The sequence below is a fragment of the Aethalodelphis obliquidens genome, unplaced genomic scaffold, assembly GCF_003676395.1.
Source record: "Aethalodelphis obliquidens isolate GAN/ISIS:26980383/991018 unplaced genomic scaffold, ASM367639v1 scaffold7, whole genome shotgun sequence".
NCBI lineage: Eukaryota > Metazoa > Chordata > Mammalia > Artiodactyla > Delphinidae > Aethalodelphis > Aethalodelphis obliquidens.
Genome location: NW_020837951.1, coordinates 7,096,204 through 7,118,368, shown reverse-complemented (window position 1 = coordinate 7,118,368; position 22,165 = coordinate 7,096,204). Strand labels below are relative to the sequence as shown.

The following is a 22,165-nucleotide window of genomic DNA, read 5'->3' as shown; positions in this document are numbered from 1 at the left end:
GTTTCGTTCTTTGAATCAGTGCTGTTGATGACAAGTTGTCTTTAATAAATCATGTGTTCTTTGCAGTGGGCATTGGTTCTGTGAGGGGCTGAAACCTTCAAGACCTCTGAGCAGGAAAAATGAGCAAAGATGGAGTCAGGAAGCTCTTAGAATGGTCAAAGGAAAAGGTTAGGAAATTGTGGGAAGAGCCTATTCAACTCTTTAACAACTGCAATTTGCAGTTGTAGGGAGGAGAGAGTGTGCACTGGGGCAGGAGGTATTATTACATTATGATTTCATAGCAAGTTAGTTTTTAGATTGAGAAAATTTTGAAATTCAACAAGTCGTTCACAGCCCACAATCTGGAGAAAATCACCGATAACATGTTGGTCTTCTCTTCGTTGATGTAATTACTATTATATAATTGTCATTTTCTTGATACGGAGTTTTGTGTATTGTCTCTCCCTTCACGTTAGGTGGTGAGCAAGTTGCTGTATGATTTAAAAATATTTTTATGGGCTTCCCTGGTGGCGCAGTGGTTGAGAGTCCGCCTGCCGATGCAGGGGACATGGGTTCGTGCCCCGGTCTGGGAAGATCCCACGTGCCTCGGAGCGGCTGGGCCCGTGAGCCATGGCCGATGGGCCTGTGCGTCCGGAGCCTGTGCTCCGCAGCGGGAGAGGCCGCAACAGTGAGAGGCCCGCATACCGAAAAAATATATATATATATATTTTTATGGTCTAGATACTATTCTAATGTGCTAAAAATGTCCGGAACCAGTGTCTATTTCCGAATATTTTGCTTATTCCCCGGCCTCTATTATAAGTAATACGGTGGGGAATCCTTGCATTCCTGATTTATTTCCCCAGCTCAGTCCTCTAAGTGATTTAGAAGGTATGAACCTTTATAAAGCTTTTTTTTTTTGTCCGCTGGGGGCTTGCGGGATCTTAGTTGGCGGAGCGGGAGGATCCCTCGGTGGAGACCAAGGCGACCTGGCGGGGCGGAGCCGGTTCTGGGGGCAGCCAATCACAAACCGCGACGGCGATGCCACGCCCTCTCAGCGCCCAGTCTTAACAAGGGCAAAGGAAGGGCCTCGGGAAGTCCAGTTGGGCCGGTGGTGACGCCTGGAAGGGCCCCGGGAGGTCCAGTTGGGCCGGTCCTGACGCCTACTGTTGGCTTCCTGAGTATAATATTAATACTTTGGAGCGCTCGGGAGTGGAAGGGACCCGCGTTCCGCTGTCTTACTCCTCCACTTGGCGCTATCCTCGCGGTGGGCCCCGCAGGCCTGTGCGGCCCCTTTCAGAGACTCCCGGGTCGGACGCGTGAGGTCGAGGCTTTCTTTCGTCTCCGCGGACCGCTCTCCATCCGCGCTCCGGCCACAATCCATGGCCAAGCAGTTGCTTCGGGGCGGCTTGACCCTGGCGCTGGGCGCAGGGCTGGGTGCAGCCGCCGAGGGCTGGCGGCGGCGGGCGGACGCACGGGCGGCGCCGGGGCTGCTGAGCCGGCTGCCCGTGCTGCCTGTGGCGGCGGCGGCCGGGCTTCCCGCCGTGCCCGGGGCTCCGACGGGCGGCAGCCCCGGCGAGCTGGCGAAGTACGGGCTGCCCGGGGTGGCGCAGCTCAAGAGCCGTGAGTCGTACATGCTGTGTTACGACCCGCGCACCCGCTGCGCGCTCTGGGTGGTCGAGCAGCTGCGGCCTGAGAATCTCCGCGGCGACGGCGACCGCCGCTCCTGCGACTTCCACGAGGACGACTCGGTGCATGCGTATCACCGCGCCACCAACGCCGACTACGGGGGCAGCGGCTTCGACCGCGGCCATCTCGCCGCCGCCGGCAACCACCGCTGGAGCCAGAAGGCCATGAACGACACCTTCTACCTGAGCAACATCGCGCCCCAGGTATCGCCTGCGACCCCTGCCCCGGCGGCGGAAGGCGAGGCCACCGCTCGCCTCTGAGCCTCGATTTGCTCCTCTGCAGATAGGAAAGCTACCGAGTGCGCGCCTTACGCCAGGCGCCTGGCTAAACACACCGCGCGCCGCAGGCGGAAGGGACGGAGCGGTGGGGCGCTGAGCACCCACTCTGCACTCTGATCTTAACCGAGGGCCCCCGGGCGCCTCCCTGATCTTCAGTTTCCTTGTCTGTAAAATGGGGATAAAACTGTTATTCACCTACCTCGTGCAGAGGCGCTGAGGAGCTAAGGACACCATGCACGTAAAAGTACTGAGCACACTTCCTGGCCCATGACAAGCATTCAGTAAATACCGGCTATAATGAGGGAAGTGATTCTCGGAGAGACAAAGTGACTGGCGCAGTGTCACAGTGGGAGGAGACCCAGGCAGCCTGCCTAGAGAACCCTGAGCTTTCGGCCATTGTCCTACCCTGCCTTCCTTCCAGGAGTAAAAGGAAAGATAGCTGCATGCAGTGGCTGTTAGTAGCAGTCGCTGTGCGCCTGGACTAGCCGCCCTACCTCTAGCCCTGTTCCCACCAGGGCCTGACACCCACGTGGAGACGGATGTCAGGCTCTGAGTGAGGCTTGTGAGGTCCTAGCCTCTCTGACCTGACTATGCTCACCCAGGAGCACAGTCCCCTACCCATCTGACTAGACGCCGTGCTGAGGACTGGAGAGCTCAAGTGGTGGAGTCAGGAGCAGATTCCTGACCTTCCCCGCTGAGCTCTGCATGCGGTTCAGACTAGGAAAAGGAAAGGAGAGATGGTTGGGAGAGCTGGTCTTCCCATGAGCCCCTGGGGGCAGTGGGCAGGCCTGTTTCTATCTGGGAGGTTTCCTCCGTTCCTTCATATGGCTCTTTGGAGCTGAGAAACAGCTCTGAGACCTAGGATGCTAGTTCTCCTGCTCTAGCTGGACGAAAGTAGCACCTCCTTGAGCTCTATCCGGGCCCCACCCATGTGACTATGTAGGCTAAGTGACTCTCCTTCCATGAACCCGTTTCCTCCACCTGCTTGTTCCCACCCACGCTGGAACTTTCTGGCGCCATGCCAGTGCCAGCCCTGCAGGGCCTGGGGCAGCCCTCTAACTGCAAGTGTTCCAGCCAGTCTCACTGAAGGCCACTTCTCCTGCCAGGTGCCCCAGCTCAACCAGAATGCCTGGAACAACCTGGAACGGTACAGCCGCAGCCTGACCCGCACCTACCAAAATGTCTATGTCTGCACGGGGCCTCTCTTCCTGCCCAGGTAAGGCTAGAGCTGGGGGGCCTCGGGACACCAGCACCTCCCAGTCATCCCGTCCAGGCTCCCCCCAGACTCTGTGTCAACACCGCCAGGTCCCCACTCATCTGGTTTCTTGGTGAGTCTGTCCATTCCCTGTCTCGGGATCCCCAGTTCTACTCCACAGAGACCTTTGTGGTACCCACCTAGACATCTCCTCTGCCCGTGGGCACCAGGCCCTGAGTCTGCCCTGTTCCTCTTTCCTGTGTCATCTCTTTTCACATCTACCTGACTCTGTTCTGCGCGGGTAGAAACCCTTGCACTAGGCTCTCGCCTTCGGTCTCCCCTACTTGGAGCAGCCTTCCCCTATGCTTCCCCTGGAGCCAGGTTTGAACTCCATCTCCCTGACCCTGAGCCTTTACTCTTGTCCCTCTGCAGCCCGGCCTCCCAGGTAGAAGGCACTGAGCTCTTCTGAGCTTGCTTGGTGATTTTCTAGCCTGCTGAGCACTGGGATGAGTGAGGCTAGAGGTTGTGGCCACACAACTGGCTCTGCCTGGGCTGGAATCCAGGCCCTGTCACCTCATTTCTCGGTGCAGTGGGCAAATGAACTCAACATCCTCTCCTGTAAAATGGGGATAATACCCATTAGCTACCACGTGGTTGTTTAAGGGACAAAGCGGGATGGTGGATGTCACCGTAGTAAGGGCTCAGCACAGGCCTGCTGAGGCGCTGGCTGGGACACTGATGTACTTTGATTAGCAAGTGCCTCCTCTGGCCTGCTGAAATGGAGCGGACGCCGTGGAGGCTTAGCCTGAAGTCACCCATCCGGTGCTCCGGGCACCTGCTCTGCCCTAGGCCCTGAGCGGATGCCGTGGAGGCTTAGCTGAAGTCACCCATCCGGTGCTCCGGGCACCTGCTCTGCCCTAGGCCCTGTGCTGGTGCTGGGAATTCCGCTGCCACAGCCCTGCCCATTTGGTGCCCACCCTCCACAGGGAGAGACAGACAGTAATCGAGGGTCCACACGGATGAATGTGAATGAAGGCCTGATTCTTTCTGCAGTGTTTATTGCCACCACCCACTCTACCTGACCCAGTGTTGGACATGAAGAAAACAGGGGAAGAGTGAGTCTCTACCCTGCAGGGAGCTCCCAGCCTCCTGGGAGAGCCAAGCAGGGCAAAGAAGCCTCACGCTGAGGGGTGGTCCTGCAGGTTGACACAAGCTGGAGGTCGGGTCAGGGAAGGCTCCCTGGAGGCGGTGGCCTTGGGTCTGACCAAGTCCCCCAGGAGCCCTAAAAGGCCATGTGTGCCTGGGTCTGCCCACAGGACGGAGGCTGATGGGAAGTCCTATGTGAAGTACCAGGTAATTGGCAAGAACCACGTGGCGGTGCCCACCCACTTCTTCAAAGTGCTGATCCTGGAGGCAGCAGACGGGCAGATCGAACTCCGCTCCTATGTGATGCCCAACGCGCCTGTGGATGAGGCGATCCCGCTGGAGCGCTTCCTGGTGCCCATCGAGAGCATTGAGCGGGCCTCAGGGCTGCTCTTTGTGCCAAATATCCTGGCACGGACAGGCAGCCTTAAGGCCATCACTGCAGGCGGCAAGTAAGGGCAGCCCCAGCCAGACTGTGGGGTCGGGGGGACTGGGTCGAATTAAAGGTGTTCATTTTTGGAGACAAGTCTTTGGTGTGTCTGTCCCAGGTGACCCGTGGGAACCTCTGGCTTCACCACTGTTTCTGTGCCATCTTGGGCCCGACAGAACCTTCAGCTGGGCCGGGCACCCGCGTGGGTGAGGCCAGGCTGCAGGGCAGCCAGGGAGATGAGGATGGCTTCCTGGAAGAGAAGCACAGCAACAGGCTGGGGCCTGGGAAGCTAGCAGGTGCCCCACTGCCCAGGACCCAGCCCCTTGGGGTGTGCTGCCCTCAGCAGGGCCTGGGGTAGGGGGGTTACGAAGCACAGGCCCAGCTTCATCCTGCAAATCTGTCACTGGCCAGGAAGGGGCCTCACCTCTCTGCTTCTAGGTATCCTCCTCTGTAAAATGGGGATGATCGTAATAGCTGCCTCCCAGGATCGGGGAGGGGGAGGGGGAGGGGGAGGGGGAGGTGACGGGCAGGAGGGCCCTCTGTGCAGCTGTCGGAAGGGTGGGGGCAGGGGTTCCTGCTGGGAGGCTGTGGCTGGCAAGCGTGCGACACCTGGCCCTGGCAGGGGTCTCAGGGACAGGTAGACTGAGGCTGTCCACCTGTTTGGTCACCACCCTTTGAGACCAGTGGAAGCAGTGGCACCTTCCCCCAGGAAGTGCCCACAGGTACAGCGTTCTGTGCTGCCCTCAGAAGTGGCTGCCCAGGTGGAAAGCTCTCAGAGCTGGTCGCATCCTGTCCCCCATGGGACAGAGGTGGCAGAGAGGAGGGCTGCCCTGCCCACCAGGGTCAGACACGGGGAAGTGGAACACAGAGCGTATAGCTAAGGGAACAGGCCTAGAGCAGGGATGGGTGGGGTCTCCTGGGTCAGCCAGGTGCTCCTGGAGCAGCTGGATGGGCACCAGCGCCCAGGATTCCCAACTCCCAGCCCACTCTCAACTTGTCCCTGCTGCAGTTCTGCTGTGGTGAGAGCTAAAGGGGGCGAGGAGGCCTAGAGGAGGCTGGCTCAGGGCAGCCCTGGGCGGGGTGGGGGACGGGAAGAGGGTTGCAACGCCCCCCTTTGGACGGACCCCAAGGCTCCAGCCCCTGCTGGTGGTGAGCAGCCTGGGCCTGGAGGTCGGGGAGGCGGGCGGGCTCACCTCGGTGCGGATGGTGCGGCTGCCCTGCTTGGGGCAGGTGTTGACGTACCGATCGAAGAGGACACTGGGCTCAGCCACCTCCAGGTTGGGGTCAGCATCCACTCCAGCTTCCAGCCCTTGGAGGCCCCCAAACACCACGAGAGCGTGCCTGGCGCCCACAGGAGGGGGTCACTGAGTGCAGCCCCCAGGGCTCTCAGCCCCCCATATGCGCAGGGGCCCGGTCCGTACAGCTCTGCCCCCACCAGTCCCGTCCCCTGCTGCGTTCCTCCTCCCCTGGCTGGACCCACCTGAAGTTGGGAAGCTGGACGGAGGCCACGTCTGAGCCTCGCTCTGATGTCCCAATGGTCAGGTCATAGCCGTCCTGGAAGGGGGCCTCAGCAAACACAGCACCTGCGGGGGAGGCCAGCTCACTGGGGGCTCTGTACCCCACAGGCCACTGCCACTTGGCTGCGTGTGCGTGTTGGGGGGCGTGGTTTAGGTAAGAGAGCCACAGCCAGGCCCCTCACTCTTGCTGGGAAGTCAGCGATGGAACAGGCAGAGACCGTGCGTGTACCAGCTTGGGGAGACAAAGCAGAGGGTGGGGAGGAAGGAGCTCCAAAAGCTAGTAGTGGACCTCTGACTTAACTGGCCCTTTTGCCCCCATTCCCGACCCCATGGCAGACATTATTAAAGATGCTTTTCCTTAGAAAAGCATTCCAGGCAGTGCACTCAAGGAGACCAAGGCCCAGAGAAGGAAAGGCACTTGCCCAAGTCACACGGCAAGTGAGTAGGGTTAGGACCCCGGCCTGACTTTTGGGTCAAGTAAGGCTCTCTGTGGCCTCCCAGAGAGAGAGGACGGATATTCACAGGAGGAAGCTCTGTCCTTACTGAGGCAGGAGGCCAGGCGGACCGTGTAGCCCCAGTAGAGACCAGCTTTGGTGCGAGGGTCCTGTGACGACACGACTTTTCCACGGTAGGTCTTGCTTTCTGGAGGGAAAGCAGACAGGCTGTGAAGACGGGGCGAGGGGACAAGGAAGTGGCTCCGAGCCCGCAGGTGGGCCAGGCTGGGGACGCTTTAGGGTACCTGGGAGCTGCTGCTGGTTCAGCCGCACCGTCACCCGGAGTCCAGGCTCCAAGTGCTTGTCGATCTTCACCTCCTGGGAAGAAGCCAGAAGAAACTGGTGCTGTCCCCTGCAGGAGAGCGGGGGTCGCTGCTCTCCCAGACACAGGGGCACCTCAGGGGTCCAGGTCACCCTTTGAGCCCCGCTCCCCGGCACCTGGGCCAGACCTGCTCACGGAGACTATTCTTTTATTATTAATTAATTAATTAATGGCTGCACTGGGTCTTCGTTGCTGTGCACGGGCTTTCTCTAGTTGCAGTGAGCCGGGGCTACTCTTCATTGCGGTGCACGGGCTTCTCATTGCAGTGGCTTCTCTGGTTGCGGAGCACGGGCTCTAGGTGCACGGGCTTCAGTAGTTGTGGCGCTCAGGCTCAGTAGTTGTGGCTCTTGGGGGTCTAGAGCTCAGGCTCAGTAGTTGTGGCGCATGGGCTTAGTTGCTCCGCGGCATGTGGGATCTTCCCGGAGCAGGGCTTGAACCCGTGTCCCCTGCATTGGCAGGTGGATTCTGAACCACTGCACCACCAGGGAAGTCCAAGAGACCATTCTTGCAAAACAACTACTGCAATACACTGGTCCAGGCCTGGCACAGAGTAGGAAGTATTTCATGAGTAGATTAAATCCCAGTTTCCTACATTTGGGTGGCTATGCCACTTACTAGCTATAGCAGTTTGAGTGGTCACTTAACCCCTCTGAGCCTTAGTGTCCTAATCGTCAAACAGAAGATGTTCCATAAATAATACCTATTGTTACACTGCACAGGGCCTGGCATGAAGTAAATGCTGACTACATGGGAGCCTGTGAGGAAGGACACTTGATGTTTGTGTTTTGTCCCCATTTTAGTTTTTTTTTTTCCCCCCACCGCGCTGCATGGCTTGTGGAATCTCAGTTCCCTGACCAGGGATTGGACCCACGCCCTCGGCAGTGAAAGCATGGAGTCCTAATCACTGGATTATGACGGAATTCCCTTGTCCCACTTTTGAATTCAGGATGGGACACTTTCTCTTTTGAGGGTTTCACGTTCATTTCTCTCTTCATCTGGGTCTGGGTCATCCTGTTCTGTTTTTAGCCAGTTACCTCAGATCTGTTCTTTTTGAGGGGAGGGGATCCTCATCTGTTTAAATGTTTCTGCCTCCTCCTCTAGGAGACTTAGGGTTAATAGGTGGCAAATGAATGCTCCGAGCCCCGGCTTGGCAGCGCTCCGGAACAGCCCCAGAGGCATCGTGAACTTGATTTTCCCGGGTTTTCTTTTGGTTTGTTTTTTGTATAAGGACTATCTTCTGTTGATTTGATTTTTCTAAAACAGTAAATTTTGCTCCTGGCTTTATCTGTTGAGCCCCATTTTAGGTACTTCTCTGGCCCAAATCTGCATCAATGGGGGACTGGCAGGCAGAGATGCCTGGGGCCAGGGTTCTCCACCCATGTGCCCTCCGTAGCCAGGGTGTGTCTGGGAAACGTGTCTCGACCCACCCTCCAATTCCTACCTTCTTCATGCCACAGTTGACAAAGGAGCCCTGGCCCGGCCGGGTGGGCCGGTCCACCACGATGCCCTCTCGGAACTCGGATTCCTCATCCTGACGCATGTGGTGAGGGCTGTCCAAGGGGTTCAGGAGCCCTGTGGTTGGGGAGGGCCAGGAAGATTCTGGGAGGTGCAGAGGCACACGGAGGGGTGGAAGGTAAGGCTGGGAACCCTGGTTCAGTTTCCAGCTCTGCCACAGATCTGCTGCTTCTCACCAGCCACAGGCCTTGCCCTGCCTGGGCTTGCTTTCCCAACTGTACCATGATTTCTCAGGGTCTGGGGGATGATCCATGGGAAATGGGGGTCAGGCCCCCACAGCCTTACCTGCAAACTGTAGATCCTGATGCTTGGGGAAGAATGCTTTTCTTAGGTACCTAGGAAAGGACGCAGATCTCAGGGAGGCCACCTCCCATCCGACCTGCACTGTGACTACCCCTCCCACATGCTCTGGCAAGTCTGTCCTTCATGCCCTTACTGGGGACACTCCAGGTACTGCAGGATCCGGGCCAGCTGCACGCACGCCTGCCCCTTCTTGCCGACTCCCCTGAATTCCCCCTCCACAGTCCTGGAGAGAGAAAGATAGGGCTCAAGCCCACCGGGTTTCCTTCAAGAGCTCCTCCCCCCAGTATGACCTCTGCAGCACCCCTGCTTTGCAACTCGACCCGCCAGGGTTACAATGGGGGCATTCAGACGGGATCCGCAGCCCAGGCAAGTAGGCAGGGAAAAAAGGGAAGCCCAGCCAATCATGGCAGCCCCTCCCTTCTCCCTGAGCCCCGGGGCCCGCTGGATGGCCCCTCACTTGGCATCTTGGCCCTCTTCATCAAACACCACAATCTCATCCACGCAGAAGATGGTGCAGGCTCTAGCAATCTGGCCGGCCAGGTAGGTGCGAAGCTCGGGCGACTGGGCGTTGTCCAGGATGGAGCCCGGAAGGGCCACGCTCAGGGTGTAGTGCCGCCCTGGGCAGGACAGGGGTGTTCATGGTCAGCCAGAGAGGCCAGGGCCATCCCTCCCCTCCCTTGCTCTAATCCCAGGGCCCAGAGTTAGAGAATTTTCCTACTGTGAGGAGTTTTGAGCCAAGCAGCATAGATCCAACTCCCCTCTCTGGGCCTTAATCTCCCCAGGAAGAAAATGGAATCAGAGGTCTCCAGGACTCCCGTAAGAAGGGCATACCACTGGGCCAGGCAAGGGAGCGGTTAGAAGAACTGACCTATATTCACATCCTCTGCCCGCTACCACCTCAGTTCCCCAGGCGTCAAATAGGGATGATAATGAGTTAATATTTATTCTTAGTGCCTTTTATATGTGCACAGTTAACCAATAACCCTAGGAAGTAGGTATACCATGATCCCGATTGAGAGGTGGGGAACCTTCAGCCCACAGAGGTCAAATATGTGACCCAAGGTCACACAAAAGGCAGGACAGCTGGCTTCAGAGGGACCACCACACTCTCCCTCCCAGAGTTGTCCAAAGGGAGCCACAGGAGATAAAGGGCTTTCCCGGTGTCAGACAGCTGACATGCTCAGTTGCTGTCCCCACTGTCACCATCATCACTGGTAACCACTGGGCTTACAGGGTACAATATGGCCCCCTGACTCTCCAGACCTTTGGGTCTGGCCGAGGAGGAAAGATACAACTTGTTAGGGTAGATCCAAATGTACGAACACGGAAGGACATCCAGGACACAATGTGGGATGAGAAAAAACAGCTCCAGAAGTGTGTGGATAAAGCAGTCTCAACTTTTGTAAAACTGTATCTATATACCTCCCTACCTATATATAAGTGGGTGTTAGCATAGCTGGAGAAATGTTAACTGCAATGTTTGCTGGGATTTTTCCTTTCTTTATTGTTTTCTGTATTGTTTGGGGAGTTTTGTTTTGAGCATGTATTATTTAATGAGAAAAAAGAGACATTCTTATTATGAAATCAAAATACTTAAATGAAAAGTGAAATTAAAGCACAAAGTGATCAATAAAAAAGGAAAAAAATTAACTATCATTACAATGATGAGGTTCTAGAGGCATAAAGTGATGATATATGATGCTTACCCTCCACAGAATCGAAATCTACCTAAGTAGGAAGTTAGGACTCAGTTTTCTGGGTCCCTCCCGTTCTCTGAGCCTCATTTTCTCCATCAGGACAAGATGTCTGGACCCACTGGCCCCTAAGGGCCCTTCCAGCTATAACATTCTCTGCCCTACCGAGGACCCAGCTTGCTCACCCCGATCCTCCCTCTGGGCAGCTGCCTCCTCCTCCTGCTGTCGCTTTGCCTGTTCCTCCTGCACTCGCTGCCGCTCCAGTTTCTTCACCATCTTGAGATCCTTCCACTTCTTTTTCTCCTCTTTTTCTGGATAAGAGGACATCCCGATTGGTGGAGGGAAGAGGGACTTGGACGTGAGGAGGACTTGGAGCAGTCCAGGAGGTGATGTCCTCTCAGTAGGGGCAGCCTGGGCTCTCCAGTGCTGCTGAGACAGCAGCCAAAGGAGCCTCCCAGGGCTTCTGGCCCCGTCTTCTCCATTTTGGGTACTGTGGGACCTAGAGGGGCCAAATCTGGTGGCTTTTCCCCAAGATTCAGCTGTGCACTGATGGAGTGGCCTCGGGGAGAGGTGAGCACAGACGCTCATCTCCCCATCTGAGCCCACCGCCCCGGTCCCTTACTTACTCTGTTGCTTCCATTTTCGCCACTCCACCCTCTGGCCATGTTCACCCTGGAGTAGGGGTGGGAGGAGATATAGGAGTGAGGCTGAATGGTCACACCCGAGAGGAGGTCCCACTTGCTGCTCCACAGCTGTCCCCTCTCTTTAAATGGAGGTGGTGAGGAAACGAGGGAACCCTCCCCCCGCCCCCCACGCCACACTCCTGCTGCCCAGAGAAAGCGTCAGGAGGGCAGGGACCTGTCGTACCCCCAGTGCCTGAGACCACACCTGGCACACAGTAAGCATTCAATAAATTGTTTAATGAGACAATTAAACAATTCATGAGACAATTAAACAATTAATGAGACAATTCCTGGAGAGAAGAGGAAACAGGTTCAGGGGGACAGGACCTGCCCACTGTCGCCCTGGTGTCAGAAGAGATACGCCACGAAAGGGCTCGGGATTCCGAGCCGGGTCCGGTCTTCTGAATCCGGGCCCCGGGCAATGAGTTACCCAACGCAGTCCCGGCTCTGACTCGAACCCCGGCTCCCACCTCCGGTTCTCATCTGGACAGGGGTGCTTGAGGCCATGAGCATGCGGCACCTCGGGGACTCGGGCCGCGGAGCAGCGACGAGCAGGGAGCTAGAGGTGCGGCCAGGCCCCGCCACGGGCCCCCAAGCGGCTCTTTCTCTTGCCTCCACCCCGCGCCCTGCCGCGGGATCCCACATCCCTCCACCTACCGGGCCGCAGGGCCTCTTCCTCCCGCGCTCCGCCATGTTAGTCGCACACCGTCGGCCCCGCCCAGCCAATCAGACTCACCCCTTCCGCCAACACCTCCTCCGAGCCGTCCAATCGGAGAGCCAATAGCGTGCGAGGGCGCGGCCTATGCTCCGGGCTGAGGGAGCGTGTGGGCCTGGGACTGGCTCCTGGGGGCGGGCTCCCGGGGGTGGGCGGGGCTCATCGCAGGCCTGGGTGTCCAAAGACGCACGGTATCCGGTTCTCTCTTGAACCCTTGGACGATAGGAGAGTTACCCTCTCTCCTCCCGTCGGGCGCGAAACTCAAAGCTCAGCTTGGTTTTACACATGGGGACCCTGAGGCCCAGAGCTGGAGTGTGATTCAGAGCTGGCAATAATTTAATCCAATTATCTTATAGATTCGTTCATTTACTTTTAATTATCAGACTTTACTTTTTTAGAGCAGATTTAGTTTTACCGAAAATTGAACAGATAGCACAGAGTTCACATAACCCCCACTCAGTTTCTGTTGTTCACATGTGTTAATGTGTACATTTGTTATAGTTGATGAACCTATATTGATGCATTGTTCATAGTTTACATTAGGGTTCACTCTTTGTGTTGTACATTCTAACAGTTTTGACAAATGCATAATGTCATATATCTACCATTACAGTATCATACAAAATTGATTCACTGCCCTAAAATCCTCTGTCCTCCACCTACCTCCCCCACCCCTCAAGCCCCTGGTAACCACGGGGACCCTGATCTTTTTTACTGTCCCTATAGTTTTGCCTTTTCCAGAATGTCATATAGTTGGAATCAGACAGTATGCAGCCTTTTCAGACTCCCTTCTTTCACTAAGCAACATGCATTTAAAGTTCCTCTAAAGTAGGAGATAGATGGGCCCCTGGGCTGGACAGCTGGGGTTTGTCAAGTGGAGTAACACTGAAGCTCTGTTCTCACCCAGATGCTCCAAGGTCAAAGCTAGTGGCAGAAGCTGAGCTCTGCTGAAGTAAAGAGATAAGATAACCACTCCTGAGGTCAAGGAAAACTTCCTGTCTGGACATGTGCAGGAAGGCTCCTTGGGGGTCAAAAAGGGAGGGGGCACCACCCCATAATAAGTGGACATACACACACAGGCCTCTGCGGTGGAATCCATCTTAGCAAAAAGTTGCACACGCAGCTTGGGGAGGGTCCTAGGACCAGTCATGTGTGAAAAAAGAAACGAGATAATTGGCCAAAGGTAAACAAAGACCAGGAAGAACTGTCCTATATAAGTGATTTAAATCGCCTCTTTACTCCACTCCTCCCCATTAGAAAGGATGCCCACACCCTTTCTCTCTGGGTGTGTATTTCTGCCTAGCTTCGACTTAAATAAATAAACTGTTTCTCTGTGTGCTCTCCCATAGTGCTGTGTCTCTAATAATAAACTCTGTACCTGTTTTTTACAGTTTTTGCCTCCTTGAAACATTCTTGCTCTCAAATGGGGGAAAGAGCCAGGGCCACTTTGCTTCTAGCCTCTAGCCCCTGGTGCTCTAGCGGCTAGGATTCCTGGTTTTCATCTGGGCTACGCAGGTTCAATTCCTGGGCAGGGAAATAAGACCTCACTGCTGTCTCTCCGAGATCACCTCCATATCTTCTAATGGCTTGATAACTCATTTCTTTTTCTTTTACAGTAGGTTGAAGATATAATTTTTAAAAATTTATTTATATTTATTCATTTATTTGGTTGCGCCAGGTCTTAGTTGCGGCTCGCCGACTCCTTAGTTGTGTCATGTGAACTCTTAGTTGCTACATGCATGTGGGATCTAGTTCCCTGAGCAGGGATTGAATCCGTGCCCCCTGCACTGGGAGTACGGAGTCTTAACCACTCCACCACCAGGGAAGTCCCCGATAGCACATTTCTTTTTACTGCTGGATACTATTCGTTGTATGGCTATGCCACTGTGTGTCTATCCATTCACCTTTTGAAGGACATTTGGTTGCTTCCAGTATTTGGCAATTATGAATAAAACTGCTGCAAATATTCATGTGCAGGTTTTTGTGTGGACATGAATTTTCAGCTCATTTGGGTAAATAGCTGGAAGTCTGATTGCTGGATCCAACAGTAAGACTATGTTTAGCTTTGTAAGAAATTGCCAAACTGGGACTTCCCTGGTGGTCCAGTGGCTAAGACTCCGTGCTCCCAATGCAGGGGGCCCGGGTTCAATTCCTGGTCAGGGAACTAGATCCCACATGCTGCAACTAAGAGTTCGCATGCCGCAACTAAAAGATCCCACACGTGGCGACGAAGATCCTGTGTGCCGTGACTAACACCCGGCGCAGCCAAATAAATAAATAAATAAATAAGAAATGGCCAAGCTGTCTTCCAAAGCGGTTATACCAGTTTGCATTCCTACCGGCAAGGAATGAGATACACTTTCTTTTTTAAATAATAAATTTGAGTCAATATTCATTCAATCAACAAATATTTATCAAGCAGATCCTATTTTGAGGCTGGAACTCCCTGTGCTAACCGCCAGGGACACAATGGTAGGGAAAGCAGATACTGATCTGGAGTTTACAACCTAGTAGAGGAGAGATTCATTTCTAATTCAAAGTGTGTGTTATCATTACAGGGCTTGTGTTTATTTCACCATTCCCCCGCTCTCCCCTATCTGAATGAAAGGCAAAGTCATTTATGCATCTCAGGTTGGCTGAGGTTACTCAGTCTAAGATCTGGAATCTCTGTAGAGCCACAGATTTGAGTTATGGGCAGATTCTGGATTGGTTCATGAGACATGAAACCTTTGGTCAGGGTGGTTCTATCCAAGAGATCTATGGGTTTACCCCATTGAGGACTTGCTTATCATGAGGCTATGTGTAGTATGGCAAAGGGGCTCCAACCCTGAGCTTCTGAGTTGTTATTTTGTTTCACAATCTTGACTTTGGAACAGTGATAGTATTACAAAGTCATAGTTGGGAAAGGAAGAAGTGTCCTGGGACTTCCCTGGTGGTCCAGTGGTTAAGACTCTGCACTTCCAATGCAGGGGGTGCAGGTTGGATCCCTGGTCCGGGAACTGAGATCCCATGTGCCGCCTGGCCAAAAAGTAAATAATTTTAAAAATTAAAAAAAAAAAAAAAAGGAAAGTGTCCTGTCATAACACCAAGTATGTTCCAAACAGCAATTCTCTGACACCAGGTGGGTGTCCTACACTTCAATTAAATTCTGACAAGTTGCCACAGACCTCATAGGTTAAGGTATTAGTCCCACAAGACTGTCTCCCACTTCAGATGTCAGCAGCAAGTGGGGTCACCAGCCACCCCCACTTCTGCCTGGCCGACTACAAATTCCGGCATTTCCATGACCACCCCCCAGATTCAATAATTTGCTGAAACAATTCACAGCCCTCAGGAAAGTGCTATACTTACAATTAGAGTTTCATTAGAGAAGATAACAACCCAGGAACAGCCAAATGGAAGAGGTACATAGACGAAGGTCTTGGGAGAGGGGGGTGCAGAGGTTCCATGCCCTCTCCGGATGGGCCACCCTACCAGCGCATCGATGTGTTCACCAGCCCAGAAGGTCCTTGAGCCTCAGTGATTCAGGGTTTTTATGTGGGATTTTATTACATATGCGCATCTGATTAAATCATTAGCCATGTGACTGAACTCAATGTCCAGTCCCTTTTCCCTCCCTGAGGTCTGGGTTTGAGGCTGAAAGTTCTGACCCTCTAATCACATGGTTGAAGGGGTTCATTTTGAATAACAAAAGACACTACTAACACTCATGAAATTACAAGGGTTTTAGGAGCTCTGTGCCAGGAACCAGGGACAAAGACCAAATGTATTTTATTATCCTATATGTTCCCATCAGCTCCCCAATTAAATATGTGATATGAGCAAAACCCATGAGCTTGCTATGCAAATGCAACTTCAAGACAATTCCCCAGCACCACCTTCCAAATGATTTCAGGAGTTGTGTTGCTTTCCAGTGGGAGGCCCACCCCTGGGATCAAATCTCATTTCTACCTTTTACCAGCTGGATGGCCTCAGGTAAGTCCCCTCACCTCCAAAGCGGTTTCCTCACCTGTAAAATGGAGGCAGTAACTCCTGTCTCAGAGGGTCCTTTAATGAGATGGTGCGCATCCAAGTGCCCGGCATACAGGGGTGAGCAGTAAATGTTAGGGGAAACATTCCTTTCCCCTTCTGTCTAATTATGTAATCCCTGGCAATCCTGGCCTGGACTCTGATCCCTGTGGGGTGTGACTGTCCGAGTCTTCCCTGTTAGACACTCAACTGAGGCCCCCATCACACACACACACACACACACACACACACCACCACCACCACCACCACCACCACCACCACCACCACCACCACCACCAACAACAACAACAACAACAACAACGGTAACACATACCATCTGAGCCCCTAGGCCTGGTTTTACCATTAACTAACTGGGTGGCCTCAGACAAGGTCCAAGTCCCTGCCCTTCTTTGGGCCTCAAAACACATTTGTACAAAGAGAGTCTGGGATCTGAGGTTCAGGGAGGTGGGAGTTGCCTTCCATTCTGACTAAGCCCCCATCTGCAATCAGCACCAGGGTGTGAAGCAGAGAGAAGCGGCCAATAACAGTTTGAATAACTTAAAACTTTATTATGGGCAAAAGTACTGGCTTGAAGAGTCAAGCCTAAGGGCAACTTTCCAAAATCAAGCTTAGATAAGGAAAGGGAGGGATGCCTGAGGCCTGGCTGGGGCCAATGCAAGGCTGGGGCCAGTGCAAGGCTGAGGCCAGTGCTGAGACCCAAGGTCAGTACACTATTGAACTCTGCCCTCTGAGTCCCAGCTGAGTCTGGGGAGGCCAGAGGGGACCCAAGACCATATAGCCCAGCACAGGGAGGACCAGGGAGAGGCCCCGGTCAGGCCTCCTTCACCTCTGCAACAGGAACACAGCTATGTGCCATGGGGAAGTGCTCCTGACTGTCCCAAGACCAAAACGGGGGGCTCTTCCCTGAGGTTATTCTGTGTTACAGAGAAGAGATCCTCCAGTACCATCTACCCCCAACCTGGGAATGGCTGAAACCTGGACAAAGACAGAGCCCTGCAGAGTGTGCAGGGAGCAGGCAATGCAGGGCCCAGGGGGTGATGTCAGGGCCTGAGCTCATCCTTCCACTTCTGTAGCTTCTTGTCCATGGCCTGGAGCGTGGATTCATCCTGCACCAACACAGATTGGTCCTACCCCTCTCCCCACACCCGCAGGAGGCATGGGGAGGCTTGGGGAGGTCTTCCCTCCCCCAGGCCTGTCCTTTACCTTCATGAAACAGAAGCGGATATAGTGGTCAAAGAGCTTCTGATGTGGCACGCTGTAGAAGATGGAGACCGGGATGGCCATCAAGCCCTGTGGAGGAGGAAGCCCATGTCTCAGCGGCCCCACAGCCCAGCAGGCCTCTGGGGGGCTCCAGGGGGTCAGAGATGTTCCGTGATGAGACAGGAGAAGGAAAATTAGTTCAGTGCAGCACCTCCCAGTGCTGCATCAAGGTCAGAGGAAAAGCATCCCAAATCATCATTCCAAGCCAGGCAGGTCAGGGCAGAGCCACAGAATAAATAAGTCTTAGGGAATTCCCTGATGGTCCAGTGGTTAGGACTCTGTGCTTTCACTGCTGAGGGCGCGGGTTCAATTCCTGGTCGGGGAACTAAGATCCTGTAAACCATGTGGCACGGCCAAAACAAAAAAAACGCCACAAACAAGCAAAAAAAAGAAATAAGTCTTAGAGTCGTAGCTCTGAGCTGGATGGACCTCAGAGTTAATGGGCCAGCTCCTCACTGTACAGATGGGAAGACTGAAGCCCTGAGAGGGCAAGAATTCCTGCCAGCCCACAAGGCATATTTGAGCAAACTGAAAACAGGCTTCCCATTCCTTGAAGTGGATGCAACCCTGTGCCACGGCTCAAGGCAGAGGACTGGCTGGACTTTGGCGCATCAGCCCCCTGGTCAGGCACCCTTAGCAGTGCACAGCCTGTAAAACATACACAGCGGCCCTGGCAGAGGCTCAGCCCACCTTGTTCTTGATCATCCACTTGACAAAGCGTCTGTCGTAAGGCTCATCTGCAGCTCCAGGCAAGTTGGGCATCTTGCTCTCTGGGGGACAGAGGCCAGGCTGAGCCCTGAGCAGCCTCCAGGGCCCTGTACCTGGCCCAGCCCGGCCAGTCCCACTCACTGAATTCCGAGATGTCTGTGATGAGGAAGTAGCTGCCCTGGGGGATCACGGGCCTCAGGCCTACAGACTTCAGGCTCTGTATCATGTGGTCTCGGCAGCGCTGTATGGCCTGTGGGAGCTGCACAAAGTAGCTGCTGGGTTGGCCGAAGTGCAGTTGCTCCCGCTCAAAGCTCTGGGCTACTGCAGCCTGGGGAGGGCGGAGGGACAAGCAGGTCAGGTGTGACCTGACCTTGGAGCCAGCCCGAACTCCTTTCTTGCCCCCCCCCCCCTCACCTGGGCCTGTGTGGGACAGTGGAAGATGGAGTTCTGGTGCACGGTGCGCAGGTGCTTCAGCAGACTCTCCGGGCCTAGGACCCAGCCCACCTGGACCAGCAACATAGGTAGGAGGTGAGGCTCTTCGGGGCCTGACCAAACCCCTTCTGGATTTCCAGGCCAGACTCGCCTACCAAGGATTGTAGAGGGGGGGTTCACCCCCGCCCTCGTTGACTCACCTTCCAGCCTGTGGCGCTAAAGGTCTTGCCAGCGCTGCCAATGGTCAGGGTGCGTTCCCACATGCCAGGGAGGGTGGCTGCCCAAGGCCAAAGAAAGCAGCTGCTGAGATGGGGGTGGGGGCAGGGGAGGGGTGGGGGCTGGACCCCAGCAGGCACTCAGGCTCTCAACGCTCCAGACTCCACCATGTGCTAAGCTACTCCCACGACTTATTTGAGCTCACCCTCATGACAACCCTGGGAGGCAGATGCCATGTGTTCCCCTGTCCTCAGAGAGGTGAAGTCACTGCCCCAGGTCACCTGACCTGTGTGGGTCTAGACTCCTCGGTCCTAATCAACAGGCCTGCGCTGACACCCAGACTGGGCTCAAGGCCCTGCCACAAATGTCCAGGGGAACGGGGGCACCCTGGCCGGCTCGGCTCACCGATGCTGACGTGCTGGCACCCGTCATAGACCAGCCACTGGTAGACCTCGTCGGTGATACACACCACGTCATGCTGCTGGCACAGGCTGGCCACCAGCTCCAGTTCTGCCCTGGAGAACACCTGCAGGGACCATCCCCAAACAGAGAGGCCTGCTTAGAGAGATGAACAGACAGGGCCAGAGCCAGTGCTGAGGGCTTTTCTGTCCCATCCTATCCCTGCAACAGTGACCCTGTGAAGTTGGTTGTGAGATAACAGAAAATACATATATATATATATATGTGTGTGTGTGTGTGTGTGTGTGTATATACATATATACATACATATATATGTATGTATATATGTATATATATATACATACACACACACACACACACATATATATATATATATATATCTGCCCCAATTCCTGGCACAGAACTCCTAAAACCCTTGTAAATTACTAAGTGGTAAGAGCACTAGAAACATCTTTTGTTCTAATATTTGCTCTTTGATCCTGACCTAGACACAGGGCTCTGGAAACTCTTGTAAATTCCTAAGTGATAAGAGCACTAGAAGTGGACTTCCCTGGTGGCGCAGTGGTTAAGAATCCGCCTGCCTTCAATCCCTGGTCTGGGCAGATCCCACATGCCACGGAGCAACTAAGCCTGTGCACCACAACTACTGAGCCTGTGCTCTAGGGCCCGTAAGCCACAACTACTGAGTCCCCGTGCCACAACTACTGAAGCCCACACGCCTAGAACCTGTGCTCCACAACCACAACAAGAGAAGCCACCGTAATGAGAAGCCCGCGCATGGCAACAAAGAGTAGCCACTGCTCGCCACAACTAGAGAAAGCCCGTGCACAGCAACGAAGATCCAACACAGCAATAAATAAATAAATAAATAAATTTATAACCAAAAAAAAAAAAAGAATCCGCCTGCCAGTGTGGTGGACACAGGTTCGAGCCCTGGTCCGGGAAGATCCCACATGCCACAGAGCAACTAAGCCCGTGCGCCACAACTACTGAACCTAAGCCCTAGAGCCCGTGAGCCACAACTACTGAGCCCACATGCCACGACTACTGAAGTGCACATGCTCTAGGGCCCGCATGCCACAACTACGGAGCCCGAGTGCTGCAGCTACTGAAGCTCGCACACCTAGAGCCTGTGCTCCGCAACAAGAGAAGCCACCACAATGAGAAGCCCATGCACCGCAACAAAGAGTAGCCACCACTCGCTGCAACTAGAGAAAGCCTGCACGCAACAACAAAGACCCACTGCAGCCAAAAATAAATAAATTAAAAAAAAAAAAAGAGCACTAGAAGCATTTTTGTTCTAATGAGGCAAGTGGGCTCTAAGTGGGCTCTTGGATTGGGGCTGATCATCAGAAAGACGAAGCCATATTGGAAGTTTGGAATTTTCTCCAGAGAGGGCAGAGGGGCTGGAAATGGAGTTGATAATTGAAGCCTCCATAAAAATCCCAATAGGACAGGGTTCAGAGAGCTTGCAGGTGGGTGAGCACATCCAGGTACCAGGAGCTTGACACACCCCAGCTCCACAGGGACAGAAGCACCTGTGCTCGGGAACCTCCCAGACCTCGCCCTACATGTCTCTTCATCAGGTTGTTCATCTGTATCCTTTATCGTATCCTTTAATAAACTGGTAACTGTAAGTAGGTGTTTCCCTGAGTCCTGTGAGCCACTCTAGCAAATTAATTGAACCGAGGAGGGGGTTGTGGGCACCTCAGATTTACAACCATAGGTCAGCAGCACAGGTGACAACCTCGACTTGTGATTGGTGTCTGGAGTGGGGTGGGGGGCAGACTTGTGAGACTGAGCCCTTAACCTGTGGGATCTGACGCCATCTCCAGGTAGACAGTGTCAGAATTGAATTAAATTGAGTTGACTTGTGGGACACCCAGCTGGTCTCACATAATTACTTAGTGTGGGAAAAAAAACCACATATCTGGTGTCAGAAGCGTTTTGAGTGTGATAATGGTGTGACAGTAAAGGAGAGACACAGGTGGAAGCCTGGGTCTTCCTTCACATCAGTTCTGTCATGTTCCCATTTTCCAGACGAAAAACTGGAGAGGTGAAGTCACTGGCCCAGGTTCATGGGGAAGTCATGGAGATGTCCAGCCCGCTCCACCACCCGAGGCCTGATACCTTCCCTGGGGATCCCTGCCCCAGGCCCTGGGACCTCTGGGAGCTTCGGTCCTCAGAGCCCATCGCAGGTAGTCCTCCCATTTCACAGACAAAGAAACTGAGGCCCCATGGCAGCACAAGAGTAACAGAGCAGGGACGTGAGCCAATCTGGAGGGATCCCCGGAGGAGGTCTCTCAGGTACCTTTCCCAGGGGGTTGTTGGGTGTGTTGAGGATAAGGGCTTTAGTGCGAGATGTGAACTTGCTGGCCAGCTCCGTGGGGTCCAGCTGCCAGTTGCTGCTGGAATCCAGTTCCCCATCCTGGTTGGGGCTCTGCAAGAGGAGGTGGGAGGGGGTGGCAATACTTACCCACATGACTTTCATCTCTAGAAAGTCAGCCTTCCTCCCCCCAGGCATCTCTCCCCACTGTCTCTCCTCTCGGGCTCTGGACACCCCTCTCCTCATCCTGGAGAAACTGCCCTCCTTCACTTCCTTCCTTCTTTCCCACCTCCCAGGGTTCAACCCAGCACACTCCTTGGACCCCTCTGCCCACCCACACCCCAACCAGCATCCTTACCAGCTTCAGGGACACAAACACAGGGCGACCCCCTGCCATCAATGTCATGGGCTCATAACAGTCAAAAAAGGGCTCGATGATGATGACCTGGTACAAGGATCAGATTGGCTGGGGTCGGCACCACCCTGACCCTTCACCCCCACCCAGCCCTGGCCTTGCCCACTCACCTCGTCTCCTTCGTCCACCAGGGCCTGGAAGGCTGTGAACAGGGCCCCATAGGCACCCACAGTCACCAGCACGTTCTTGAGCGGGTCTATGTCCTGTCCCAGCAACTTCCCGAAGAAACTGGCCAGGATCTTCGTCAGGGGTGGATAACCCTGCCGGGACAGCAGGGGTCAGCGGCCTGGTTCAGCCTGGGCCCACCCTCCCACTCAGATGCATCCAGGCAATTCTAGCATCTTCCAGCAGCAAGCCTTGGGGCAGAGTCAGTTCCTGTGGGGTGAGTTCTTTCATCTCCAT

At 54.4% G+C, this 22,165-nt stretch overlaps 3 protein-coding genes across 10 annotated transcripts in view; 1 reads left to right on the top strand and 2 right to left on the bottom strand.

The window, feature by feature from the left end:
• Positions 1–616: 616 nt before the first annotated feature.
• ENDOG (endonuclease G) lies at positions 617–4,805 on the top strand. The gene is made up of 3 exons (XM_027104627.1): positions 617–1,871; positions 3,053–3,162; positions 4,458–4,805. Exons 1-3 carry the CDS (start codon positions 1,362–1,364, stop codon positions 4,738–4,740), a joined length of 903 nt encoding a protein of 300 aa, XP_026960428.1. The 5' UTR covers positions 617–1,361; the 3' UTR covers positions 4,741–4,805.
• Positions 4,166–11,982, bottom strand: SPOUT1 (SPOUT domain containing methyltransferase 1). Of its 4 annotated transcripts, XM_027104623.1 has the most exons (13): positions 11,900–11,981; positions 11,186–11,231; positions 10,745–10,870; positions 9,323–9,482; positions 8,999–9,088; positions 8,848–8,897; positions 8,489–8,619; positions 6,971–7,043; positions 6,775–6,873; positions 6,195–6,297; positions 5,908–6,055; positions 5,139–5,261; positions 4,773–4,964 (listed from the first exon to the last, which is right to left on the bottom strand). In XM_027104623.1, the coding sequence occupies exons 1-13, from the start codon at positions 11,933–11,935 to the stop codon at positions 4,896–4,898; spliced, it is 1,254 nt and encodes a 417-aa protein (XP_026960424.1). In that variant the 5' UTR covers positions 11,936–11,981; the 3' UTR covers positions 4,773–4,895. The 4 variants fall into 4 exon arrangements, with proteins under 4 accessions (XP_026960426.1, XP_026960427.1, XP_026960425.1 ...); XM_027104625.1 differs by lacking the exon at positions 5,139–5,261 and having other exon boundaries at positions 4,166–4,964; XM_027104626.1 differs by lacking the exon at positions 5,139–5,261 and having other exon boundaries at positions 4,738–4,964; positions 5,957–6,055.
• A 4,528-nt stretch (positions 11,983–16,510) lies between these two features.
• Positions 16,511–22,165, bottom strand: part of KYAT1 (kynurenine aminotransferase 1) — a 33,378-nt gene continuing 27,723 nt past the window's right edge. For 3 of the 5 annotated variants that reach the window (XM_027104619.1, XM_027104620.1, XM_027104618.1), the window contains 10 exons: positions 21,874–22,023; positions 21,707–21,793; positions 21,334–21,462; positions 19,008–19,128; positions 18,587–18,663; positions 18,369–18,458; positions 18,096–18,282; positions 17,937–18,016; positions 17,190–17,276; positions 16,511–17,092 (listed from right to left, as the gene is read on the bottom strand). In XM_027104619.1, the coding sequence (XP_026960420.1) occupies positions 17,027–17,092; positions 17,190–17,276; positions 17,937–18,016; positions 18,096–18,282; positions 18,369–18,458; positions 18,587–18,663; positions 19,008–19,128; positions 21,334–21,462; positions 21,707–21,793; positions 21,874–22,023 (1,074 nt within the window). In that variant the 3' untranslated portion in view covers positions 16,511–17,026. The remainder of the gene's footprint in view (positions 17,093–17,189; positions 17,277–17,936; positions 18,017–18,095; positions 18,283–18,368; positions 18,459–18,586; positions 18,664–19,007; positions 19,129–21,333; positions 21,463–21,706; positions 21,794–21,873; positions 22,024–22,165) is intronic. The other 2 variants (XM_027104622.1, XM_027104621.1) reach the window with 2 other exon arrangements.

Bases quoted from the DNA above. Each gene is read 5' to 3' on its own strand.
- ENDOG (XM_027104627.1), top strand. From the start codon at position 1,362: ATGGCCAAGCAGTTGCTTCGGGGCGGCTTGACCCTGGCGCTGGGCGCA. The intron at 1,872-3,052 runs GTATCGCCTGCG...TTCTCCTGCCAG, and splicing joins TGAGCAACATCGCGCCCCAG to GTGCCCCAGCTCAACCAGAA. The intron at 3,163-4,457 runs GTAAGGCTAGAG...GTCTGCCCACAG, and splicing joins GGGCCTCTCTTCCTGCCCAG to GACGGAGGCTGATGGGAAGT.
- SPOUT1 (XM_027104623.1), bottom strand. From the start codon at position 11,935: ATGGCGGAGCGCGGGAGGAAGAGGCCCTGCGGCCCG. The intron at 9,089-9,322 runs GTGAGGGGCCAT...TTCTCTCTCCAG, and splicing joins GAAGAGGGCCAAGATGCCAA to GACTGTGGAGGGGGAATTCA. The intron at 6,874-6,970 runs GTACCCTAAAGC...CTTTCCCTCCAG, and splicing joins GAACCAGCAGCAGCTCCCAG to AAAGCAAGACCTACCGTGGA.